Genomic DNA, 11,752 nt, shown 5'->3' on the forward strand with positions numbered 1-11,752 from the left:
ACTTATTATAACAGTTTTAACACTCAGTACAATATTTACAAGTTTATTTACAAGAATGAATTTTACACTGAAAAGTAATTAAATAATTTATAGGAAGAAAGAAAGAAATTGTTAAGCTCAATGTCTATAAGAGTTTGCAGTAAAAAGATGTTTGAGTCCGAGATCTCTAATAAAGTTTCACAGTGACGTCCCACAGATGTTTCAGTTCCAAGAATAGAAAGGAAAGAAAAACACTTAAAATACCATCCCATTAAATCGCGAATAAGTTGACCCCATTCTGGATCCCCATATCCGGTGTTTGTATCACTGAGCTATCCCAGTCGGGTACAAAGTTATACAGCTTGGCGGTTAAGGCACAACCATGGGATGTAGATCATCAGCTCTAGGAAAACACATCAGGCGAGAAAAGTAAACCACGGGTATATCAATTCCGGGTCGTGACATCACCATGAAAAAATGTTGTCTGGTGGAAGAAGCTGAAATATTTAGCTTATGGTAAGCACCATAGCAAATACAAATAAAATCACAAACTGCTATGTTGGGTACACCATACCTCCGCAGGTTCCCATAAATATTACGTGCTAGTTATACAAAGTATACGTGCTATTAAGTTCATACATCACTTAAATACAATACGTCACTTAGTACTTCAATTCCCAAGTTAATTCTTTACTAGACTAACTAAAAATGAAGTATGATAAAGATATGAGATGATAGTGGTGGAAAATTATAGACAAGAAGATAATTAACGTCAGCTGTTATTCACAACCACAAATTAACATAATCCAATACAAATTAAAATAATACAATAGCCGGCACGAACGATAACTCTGTATTATCGACTGCCATGTAACAAAACAGACACTTGATAGTTATGCAACACACGGGCACACTATATCTCTAAATTGCAATTAAATATTAAATATACGGTACCATGCTAGTCAAACCGTACATTTATAGTATAACATACTGAAACGTACACGGGGTCTGCTAGCCCGAACACACTTCGATATCCAAACGTGGGTTCTTCTCAAACACACGTGGGGGAAAATAGAGAGATCTTTTGGAGTAAATTATACGGACACCTGAAATAAAGTTATAACACAATAATTTATTTATATATCGTTTCACAAACAATATAATCGGATATGGTTAATCTGTATAATGGCCCTGGTTCCTCGTCTACCTCTGGTCAGGAATGTTCGTCTGTTCGTCTGTGCCAATTAGAAGTTCCACATCTAGATGTAGCTCCAGAAATTCTAAGAGTAAAGAAAGGCTTGACAAAAACAGTGTCACCTCTTGCCTTGTTAACATAGGAGGCTTGACAAAAACGGTGTCACGTCTTGCCTATACGGTTTTATCAGGAAATCTGGTTGATACTGGCTCTCGGAATGAATGAAAGGCTATATAATTGAAAGGAATCTATCTATGTTAACTTTAAATATGGTTCTCTAGAAAGACAGATTATATTGTATATTAAATTAGGAAATATCTGTACTCGACCGGTAAAATGGTCCTAGGTTTGTTAGATAGGTAGTGGATCTTTATTATAGATATAAAGATATAAGGTTCTATCTAGTCTTGGATTTGGTAATTTTATATAGGACTTTATTATATTTTCGTAGGTTTATGGAATACTGACAAACTGTCAAACCCTGCCAGAGATTCTAGGCAATCTTGTACTATGGTTACTGTACCTTCTTGGTAGCAGGTGACACATCCATAGGATGTTTTGGCATTTAGGAATTAGGATAATAGTGTAGTGGCTAGCACAAATTCTAACCGGGTACTGACGACAGTGCCAGGGTCTGCCAGCTATTTATAGTCTCAGAGGGGTGGCTACATTGGTATGGGGTGCCAAGCTTGGCAGAGTCGTCATCTAGTGGATGACGTCAGCGCGCGTGCGGCAGAATTTTAGCCCTAGCCGGATATGGCATCTACGTTTGGCGACAGGTGGGTAATTAGTATTTCTTCGTCTCTAATATGGCTCGTTTAATATCTAAAGGCATTATAAGTTCAGAAATATGTTCAGGAGGGATTGATCTCTTGATCCACATCGAGTATCGGTATGAGGACGGTCTCATAACATAATCGAGGTACGAATATTATAGTGTACTAATTTCGGATAAACTGTATCCGGACGTAAAATGATGATGGCTTAGTCGTTACATTGCACTCCTTCCACATTGATTCAGCCCCTGAATAGGAGTTTTAGTAAGTATATCTACAGTAAGTATATCTGGTTATCATTTTATGTGGAGTGTAATGGGTTTAATTCGTATTTACACTTCTATATATCTGGTTGTTGCTAATTGAAGAACAAACACCTGTCATAGGAGGTAATTAATTTGGTATCAAGACATAAGTACACCTGGACTGGATTTCCATTAAACCTGTGCAATTTATGGTATTGAGGAAGCCATTCTGTAACTGGTACGGCTAAAATGAATTATTATTTGACATATTTTCACATGTGATTACTGGATATGTCAAAGTTGGGCAATATATTTATCAAAGGCATTAAGTATTATAATCAACAATACTTGTAAAATTGTCATACTCAGAAATGGCATTTTTAATAATGGATCATGTATACATTATTCATTCATACGGTACTTCTGGGTAACTTGAAGTTTTCGTTTATAAACAGCTAACATTCATACAACTTTTCAGATGTACAATTTTCCTCAATTATTTCAGCGCTGAGATTTCATTCATACAAGAAATTTAATACATGTGTATTTACAGGGAATAGAGAGCTTGACAGTATTTGTCGATTGGCCACCTGGAGAACGGTATAAACCAACGGCTCATCTAAACAGAAGTATACTCCATTTCGTCCTCAACCTAAACACTCGCAGCGGTGTACTGCACAATCATGGTTGGTAATATTTACAAAAGTATTCATAATCAACATTCATTTGCACATGGCCGGCAAAATAAGTCACATCGACAGTGGTAGCTACAATATATAATAATAATAATAATCAATTTATCAATGACCAATAACTAGGTACCCCCATGGTATACCCTTACTTCACATTTGGGTTACAAATGTGGCATCACGCTAATTTGTGGCATCACTTCTATTTTTATAGAAAGTGGAATACAAAACATTGCACTGTTTTGTCAGTATTTCTATATGTCAGGTTCAACACCCTAGGAATATAAAGCTGTCCATTAAATGACATAGGTCATAATGTTTCATGCTATTATTAATGATGATAAATAAAATATTCGTTACATACACTAACTGTCGTCTATTCTATTTCAGGGTTCATCTAGGGTGAGGTTCTCCAGGTTATGTGAAAGGGACCTCCAGGTTAGTCATAGTTCGGGTAAAAGGACCACTCTGATGTGCAAGCAGAGGAACGGTGGTGTCCACCTGAGGCACACTATTTCAGTGCAACAGGGAGCGGGTAAGTTAGATTGTCCACCAGATGAAGATGCAGTTGGTTAGACTGATGTTCAAATGGGAGCGAGAGGGGGTCCACCTGAAACTTATCAGTGTAAAGGGTTGACTCATAACAGGGAGCGGTATTTTGGAATTCCATATAGTCATATCAGTATTAGTTTTACCTCGAGTATTATGTACATAACTGACTTATGATGGTATTACCATAAACAGTGTCTGAGCTCAACTTTTCGGTTTGGATATCTGTTATAGGGTTAAGTTGTATAATGACAAGACTACAACAACAACTGGTACATTTGCAATTTCTGCATGTTAACTGAATATTTTTCCATGTATCAATATACATAATATAAATAGCATAACTAGGAACAACTATAGTTTCTTTTTGTCACAACTCTCATCTGGTATTTATATTGTTCATTTAATATCCTCTAATGATCTTTATCTTTCTCTCTACAGCATCTACCAGCTTTGGCAGAATGAAAAACTCCGCTTCTTGTTTAATTTCATTCAGGACCTGCAAGTCATTTGGTAGGTATCCTGCAGGCATTTGTCTGTCATACCGTAAATAGTTCAGGATGAACTTAAAATGGGATGGATCACGGTCAATGATAATCTTGGAGTCTCCGTCAGTAGCTAGTCCGCAAGGTATGGAAATTAATGATGATCAATGTTGATTTTGTGGTGTCAAAACACTTGCCTCCTACACATAAAGTGATCTTTTCGGTCTGCCACATTTGCATTTTCGTGATCTGAGGTCTCATTTTATCAATGGCAGCACGTATATCTTCCCCTAAGAGATCACACTCACTGTCCTCTACTAAGTTAATTTTTCTTGGTGGGGAGTTTTGAATAACTGCCGCACAATCTTCTGCAGTAATAGTGAGTACATCACCGAATGATCCTGGTTCAATAACACCTTCATCAAATTCTAGTGGTTGAGCAATTACTATTTCACTGCTTAATGTTTGTTTTTCAGGAGGTAGTGGTACTGTGGCAGTTTCAGTCGGTAGTGCAGGCATAGAGAGTGTTGGCTTCTTCTGATTTATGGTCGGCTTATACGGATGGTAATGTGGATTGGCAGGATGTTTGTTATGACTGGAACCAAGTACAGTTTCTCTTATTGGAGATAGAGGTTTCTTAGGTATAAAGTTAATTTCTTCAAAGATTTCATTTTCAATTTGTTTGTCGTAACCTTGTCTTTTCTGGATGGCAGCAATACCTGTAAGTCCAGATTCTCTATGCGCTAAAACATACTTCGCGCCTTGACAACAGTCATGATCTTTCTCCGGTCTTCTAGTGTTGGTTTTTCCACAGCCAGTACACTGGTACATAAATCCATAATGGAAAGTCTGGAGATTTCTTTTGAAATCTCCCTGGTGGTTAAAAGTTCTAGGTGGGTTGACGCATTTCATGCAGAAGAACTTGGAGTTCTGTAATAAATAAATGGCATATTTGGGATCGTGGCAATACATGGAACTATTGTAAACTATTGGAGTAAATATATCACATATCTCGTATAACGGATCACATCGAATTGTTATATATCTATATAAAGATAAAATATCAGTTTATATAATTAGTATAAGTAGTTAAAAATCATGTAAATAGCAGCAGTTTGACAGTTTGACAATATATCGTCTATTTCAGAGGTGTGAGAGGACATACATGGAATGGTTGTTCCTGGATGTTACTGATAGAGTACTATTTTGATGGCAGTCACAGGGATATATGGTAATAGGTAGTAACTGGAAACTTCACATTTTACAAAACATACTATTATATGGGGTACTACAGGCATACTTTCCACAGTATTTGGAAGATTCTGTTGTAACTGAAGAGTTACTGTTGCTTGTACCAAGTTGGTTTGTCTGTTCCAGTATAAGGCTTCAATCTGTCATGATGGACTACCTTTGTATGTGTCCTAGGTTGCTTTTGTATTCTGAATAAACAGTCATTTATTCTTTTTACAATTACCATGGGCCCAGTCCAAGGCCTTTGTAATTTTGGACTGATACCTTTTGTACGTCTAGGGTCATGGTACCAAACTATATCACCTTCTTCATACGGGTGATAATAGGTCACTCTGTCATAAAGTCTCTTCATTTGAAAACTTGAGATGTCGAGTCTTGTCCGTGCATAATTATGAATTTCTGACAACTTGTTTTCTAACTCATATACATAGTCTACAGTTTGTTCTTTTTCATTCTCTACAGGTTTACCCATTACAAGATCTATGGGGAGGTTGATTTGTCTGCCAAACATTATGGCACAAGGAGATACACCAGTACTCTCATGGACGCTTGACCTGTACGCTAACATAAGTAAAGGTAAATGAGAGCACCAGTCAAGTTGATTATCACTAACATATGCTGCTAACATATTTTCTATTGTGCGATTTGCTCGCTCTATCATTCCGTCCGAGATTGGTCTGGCAGCAGTTGTTCGTGTCTTGTGTATGCCTAAAATTTTACATGTCTCTTGAAATATCTGTGACTCAAAGGTTGTGCCTTGGTCACTGTGTAGTTCAAGTGGTACTCCAAAGATAGAAATAAATCTGTTTACTAGTTTGGTGGCCACATATTCAGATTTGGTATTTTTAAGAGGGATGTTATCTACCCATTTTGTAAAGTAGTCGCCTACAACAAGGATATATCTGTTTCCACGTTTGGATTTTGGATATGGGCCTTGTATGTCTATGGAAATTCTTTCTAAAGGCATACCCACATTATACTGTTTTATTGGGGCTGTTTCATCGGAGTTTTTCTCCGAGCACATTGGTCACAGGTATTACACCAGTACTGTATATCTTGGCGTAACTTAAACCAGTAAAATCTCTGTAAGACCTTTTGTGTGGTTTTCTTAATGCCTAAGTGTCCAGCAGATACACTGCTATGTAACTGGTCAAATATGATATGCTTAAGCTTGTCTGGTACAACTCTCAATTTTGGACTTGGTTTTAAGAAGTTAGGGTCTTCAGTAATATAGAGGATGTCGTCATACACTTTCAGGCGGTCAAAAATTTGCCAGAAGTATTTTGTCTCCTCGTCATGTTTTGATATTTCTTGCCAAGTAGGTTTCTGACTATCATTTACCCATTGTCTCACTATGGATAACTTTGGATCTTGTTTCTGAAATTCTGAAAAGTTTTGTAAACTGTCAATGGAAGGAGAGTCTGTGCTACATCCTGCTTTAGGTTCATTTGATTCTGTAGCACATACTAGTTCGATTTTTGGAACAGAAGTGCTATCTTGTGAAGTGGTTGACAGAAAATCACAGCTTTCAAGGTATATTTCTTCAATACGGGTGCAGTATTTGCACTGGTCATCTGTACATGGTCTACGACTCAAGGCATCACTGTTTAATGAAATTTTCCCTAGCCTTTATTGTATTGAAAAGTCATATTGACCTAAGATTTCTAACCAACGTGCAAGTTGACCTTCACAGTTCTTGTTAAATTTTAGGAGCCATGTCAGACTTCCATGGTCAGTAATAACATTAAAGTGTGATCCATATATGAAATGATGGAAATGTCTTATACTACAGATTATACTGAGCAGTTCTCTTCTGGTCGTACAGTAGTTCCGTTCAGTTTTGGTCAGGCATCTAGAATAATAGCCTATAACTTTCTGTTGTCCATCTTGCATTTGGTTTAACACAGAACCTATTGAAAATTTACTAGCATCACATTCTAAAGTATATGGTTGTCCCTGAACAGGGTATGCTAATATAGGGGCACTTGTCAAAAGATCCTTCAGTTTCTGAAATGAAGTTTGACATTCATTATCCCAGTGAAAGGTTTTACCTTTCTCAGTAAGGCGGTGTAGAGGTTTCGCTATCTCGGCAAACCTAGGAATCATTTTTCTATAAAAGCTAGCTAAACCGACTATAGATCGGACCTGTCTTGTGTTTTGAGGGGTTGGCCACTCTGCTACAGTTTTGACCTTCTTTGGGCAGGGTCGAATGCCATCTTCACTTATCTGATGTCCTAGGAAAGAAACTGTTTTCTGAAAGAAATTGCATTTACTGGGACTAAGTTTCAGGTTGGCTTCTCGTATCCTTTGGAACATCTGGTCTAGATGTGTCAAGTGTTCATCAAAACTTTTGCTGTAACATAAAAGGTCATCTTAAAAAATGAGGCATATATTGTAAGCTAAGCCTGCAAGACATTTTTCCATCAATCTCTCGAACACAGCAGGACATGTACTCATACCAAATGGCATCCTAGTATACATATAGGTATTTGAACCAAAAGAAAAGGCTGTTTTGGGCTTGTCTTCTTCAGATACTCCTATTTGATGGAATGCTTGTTTCATATCTAAAGAACTGAAATATTGATTGTTAGCTAAGGCCTCTAGGCATGAATCAATTCTTGGGAGAGGGTGGCTGTCATATTTGATTTTTGTATTTATTTTCCTGTAATCTATCACGACACGAGTACTTCCATCTGGTTTTGGTACTAAGATTAATGGAGAAAGCCATGGGGAGCTACAAGGTTCTATAATGCCCTGGTTAAGTAATTTGGCAATTTCTTGTTCGGCAACTTTCCTTTTCTCTATCGGTAGTCTGTATGGAGGGGTACGGACAGGTGGGCTGTCCCCAGTATCAATGGTATATTCTACTAATTTTGTAAAACCTATATCAGTAGGGGTTTTGGAGAATATGTCTTGATTTTTAACCAAAAGTGTTCTGAATTTCTCTTTCTGTTCATGTGTCATTTCAGTAGAACATCTGTTATATGCATCTATGAGATGAAAAGGGATTTCATTAGGGTTTTGGTTCTTTGGATCAGTACTAATCTCCTGAACATTTTCAGATTGCATTACCTCAGTGGGTGACAAATTACCTATTACAGTACATTTGTTAATTGTCAATTTCTCATCAAAGATATTGGCTAGTCTTACTGGTATTGTTCCTTCTAATGGGTTTACAAGTACCTTCCCTACAAGTACTCCACTGCGGTCTATAAAGTCTAGTTTTCCTTCTACAACAGAAGTCTGGTATCTGTCAAAAGGATCTATAGGTTTTGCATTTACAATGATTTCTGTCTGCGGTGGAATTTCAATATATTCAGTAGTTGCTATCCTAGCACACATTGGCTTAGCATCACTGTCATGTACAAAGCAATCTATTTTCTGACCATTTATAACAAGTTTCATTTGACTCAACAAAATGTCACAGCTGTTACTAAAAAGAAAATCTCTACCTAGAATTGCATCAGTTTTGATATCTGCTACTAAAATGTCATGTTCAAAGACATTACCACCTATATCTATGTTTAGTTTTGTTTTTCCGTGAAATGGCGATGTTTCTCCAGTTGCTGTAATAAGTTGCATATTTACAGGTTGTAATGGCGGTCTAGAGTCTGGTGGGAGAATTTCATACTTGGATCTCTTCAGTATGCTAACATTAGAACCAGTATCAAGTAATGCGGTAAGTTTTCTTGTTTGAAATCTACAGTTTATAAAACAACCATGGTCAATGTCAGTCTCATTTATTGATTTGATTGGCGGCCCAGATGGTTGTATCGACCTGTGGGCCTCCAAGTCGACTTGTTGGCGTTTCCCGAAATGTTTTGCTCATGGCGTTGAGTTCTATTGGCATTATAATTTCTATTACTGTTTTCATGACGATGGACAAACCCATGTCTGGGCAAGTTTTGTCTTGTGGTCTCATAGTGGTTATTTGGTTTATAAGGCTGCTGTGGCAAAGAGTCATTATTTCTGTTTCTCTTAATGTCTGTCAGGTCTTTGTTTATTAGTTCAAGTGACTTGCATATTGCATCAAGCCTTTTATCTTTTCTATCTTGAAACGGATCATTCTCAGTAACTGTTGCTACTAGCTTATTTCTCTGTCGGTCAGCAGTGCGGAAAGCTTCAAGTCATACAGCTGCTTGTTCAGCATCTAGTAAAGTTTTGGGGGCTATTTCGTTTAACCTTAACCTGATATCAGAGTCAGTGATAGCATCAATAAAATGGTCTAAGGCTATGGCTTCAATAACTTCTTTAGAAGCACTGGTATATGTGTTTCTAGTAAGTCTGTATATATCTTGAGACAACTGTGAAATTGTCTCCCCTTTTTGTCTTACTCTTGATTTTAATTTTGCTCTGTATAAGTCTGTTCTGTTTGCAGGACCATAACGTTGTGTTAGTAGGTCTACTAACAGTTTGTAGTCATAGTGGTCTCTGAAATCAAGTTCTGTCAACATGGAACGGGCATCTCCTTTTAGACAACTAGCAAGGCATAATCCTTTGGATCTTAAATTCCAGTTATTCAAGTCACTACAAATTTGGAAAGATATTAGAAATTCATTCAAGTCGTCTGTACCGTCAAAAGTAGGTGGTTTTACTTTAATAGAATTTGTGTTTGAAATTCTCTGGATATTGGGTGTCTGGTCATAACCATATTGAGTATTTCTGTTTTGTGTCTCAATAGAATTTGAATTTCTATTTTCAAAACGATCTTGTCGAGACTCAATGTTTTAAGTCTTTGGTCAACGGCTTCACCCATAGAGGTGAGAGCATCCTTTATTTGAGTTGCAATATCAAGCATTTTAGTTTCTGATTGTGTCATAGTGTCATTTTGTGTCGGTGAAGTTGGTCTCGAATAATCAGAGTCTTGGGACAATATGTCGTCTCTCTCATGGTCATTAGCTCTGTGAACTTCAGCGTTCACATCAATTTGGTTCTCTGCCATTTGGGTATGTGGCACTAGGTATATTTATTGAATAAATATACTAGATGGTATATATGGAATGTGTTGGGTATATCAACTAATAATAATAATTACAAATAAAATATAATGAACAATGTCTGTTCCTTTCTGCTTTCAGGTTGGCCGGTCCAGAATGCAGTCAGCAAAAGGCATTCAAATAAGGCTGTAATGGTAGATCCAATCAACAATTTTACTTGTTTGATTGAATGGTCAGCACCTGGAAGAACTATGGAATATCAGTAACTGAAGATGTTGCTAAAACAGCATAATGAAATGAATTGTAAAATAATCAATAAAATATTTTGTGTCACTGTCTCCCTGTGGTATTCCTGGAAGAATAAAGCAGACTGGTTGATTAATTTTCAAAGATAATCCCACTTCTGAAACCAGTTGAAACGTACACGGGGTCTGCTAGCCCGCACACACTTCAATATCCAAACGTGGGTTCTTCTCAAACACACGTGGGGGAAAATAGAGAGATCTTTTGGAGTAAATTATACGGACACCTGAAATAAAGTTATAACACAATAATTTATTTATATATCATTTCACAAACAATATAATCGGATATGGTTAATCTGTATAATAGTCCTGGTTCCTCGTCTACCTCTGGTCAGGAATGTTCGTCTGTTCGTCTGTGCCAATTAGAAGTTCCACATCTAGATGTAGTTCCAGAAATTCTAAGAGTAAAGAAAGGCTTGACAAAAACAGTGTCACGTCTTGCCTTGTTAACATAGGAGGCTTGACAAAAACGGTATCACGTCTTGCCTATACGGTTTTATCAGGAAATCTGGTTGATACTGGCTCTCGGAATGAATGAAAGGCTATATAATTGAAAGGAATCTATCTATGTTAACTTTAAATATGGTTCTCTAGAAAGACAGATTATATTGTATATTAAATTAGGAAATATCTGTACTCGACCGGTAAAATGGTCCTAGGTTTGTAAGATAGGTAGTGGATCTTTATTATAGATATAAAGATATAAGGTTCTATCTAGTCTTGGATTTGGTAATTTTATATAGGACTTTATTATATTTTCGTAGGTTTATGGAATACTGACAAACTGTCAAACCCTGCCAGAGATTCTAGGCAATCTTGTACTATGGTTACTGTACCTTCTTGGTAGCAGGTGACACATCCATAGGATGTTTTGGCATTTAGGAATTAGGATAATAGTGTAGTGGCTAGCACAAATTCTAACCGGGTACTGACGACAGTGCCAGGGTCTGCCAGCTATTTATAGTCTCAGAGGGGTGGCTACATTGGTATGGGGTGCCAAGCTTGGCAGGGTCGTCATCTAGTGGATGACGTCAGCGCGCGTGCGGCAGAATTTTAGCCCTAGCCGGATATGGCATCTACGTTTGGCGACAGGTGGGTAATTAGTATTTCTTCGTCTCTAATATGGCTCGTTTAATATCTAAAGGCATTATAAGTTCAGAAATATGTTCAGGAGGGATTGATCTCTTGATCCACATCGGGTATCGGTATGAGGACGGTCTCATAACATAATCGAGGTACGAATATTATAGTGTACTAATTTCGGATAAACTGTATCCGGACGTAAAATGATGATGGCTTAGTCGTTACAATACAATACAATAAAATGTAGTACCGGCGTTC

At 37.2% G+C, this 11,752-nt stretch overlaps 1 protein-coding gene across 9 annotated transcripts; it reads left to right on the plus strand.

The window, feature by feature from the left end:
- The first annotated feature begins 1,464 nt into the window (after positions 1–1,464).
- Positions 1,465–10,444, plus strand: LOC123523956 (uncharacterized). 9 transcript variants are annotated; one of them, XR_006681202.2, is made up of 9 exons: positions 2,246–2,881; positions 3,275–3,419; positions 3,875–3,946; positions 4,395–4,559; positions 5,066–5,149; positions 5,632–5,745; positions 8,760–8,848; positions 9,548–9,750; positions 10,248–10,444. XR_006681202.2 is itself a non-coding variant. In XM_053519592.1 (8 exons), exons 5-8 carry the CDS (start codon positions 5,128–5,130, stop codon positions 10,296–10,298), a joined length of 276 nt encoding a protein of 91 aa, XP_053375567.1. In that variant the 5' UTR covers positions 2,242–2,881; positions 3,275–3,419; positions 3,875–4,063; positions 4,395–4,559; positions 5,066–5,127; the 3' UTR covers positions 10,299–10,444. The 9 variants fall into 9 exon arrangements, 2 of the variants coding, with proteins under 2 accessions (XP_053375567.1, XP_045157688.1); XR_006681200.2 differs by having other exon boundaries at positions 2,249–2,881; positions 3,875–4,063; positions 5,066–5,156; XR_006681199.2 differs by having other exon boundaries at positions 2,250–2,881; positions 3,875–4,063.
- The last annotated feature ends 1,308 nt before the right edge of the window (positions 10,445–11,752 follow it).

This window comes from Mercenaria mercenaria, chromosome 1 (genome assembly GCF_021730395.1).
Source record: "Mercenaria mercenaria strain notata chromosome 1, MADL_Memer_1, whole genome shotgun sequence".
In the NCBI taxonomy this organism is placed as follows: domain Eukaryota; kingdom Metazoa; phylum Mollusca; class Bivalvia; order Venerida; family Veneridae; genus Mercenaria; species Mercenaria mercenaria.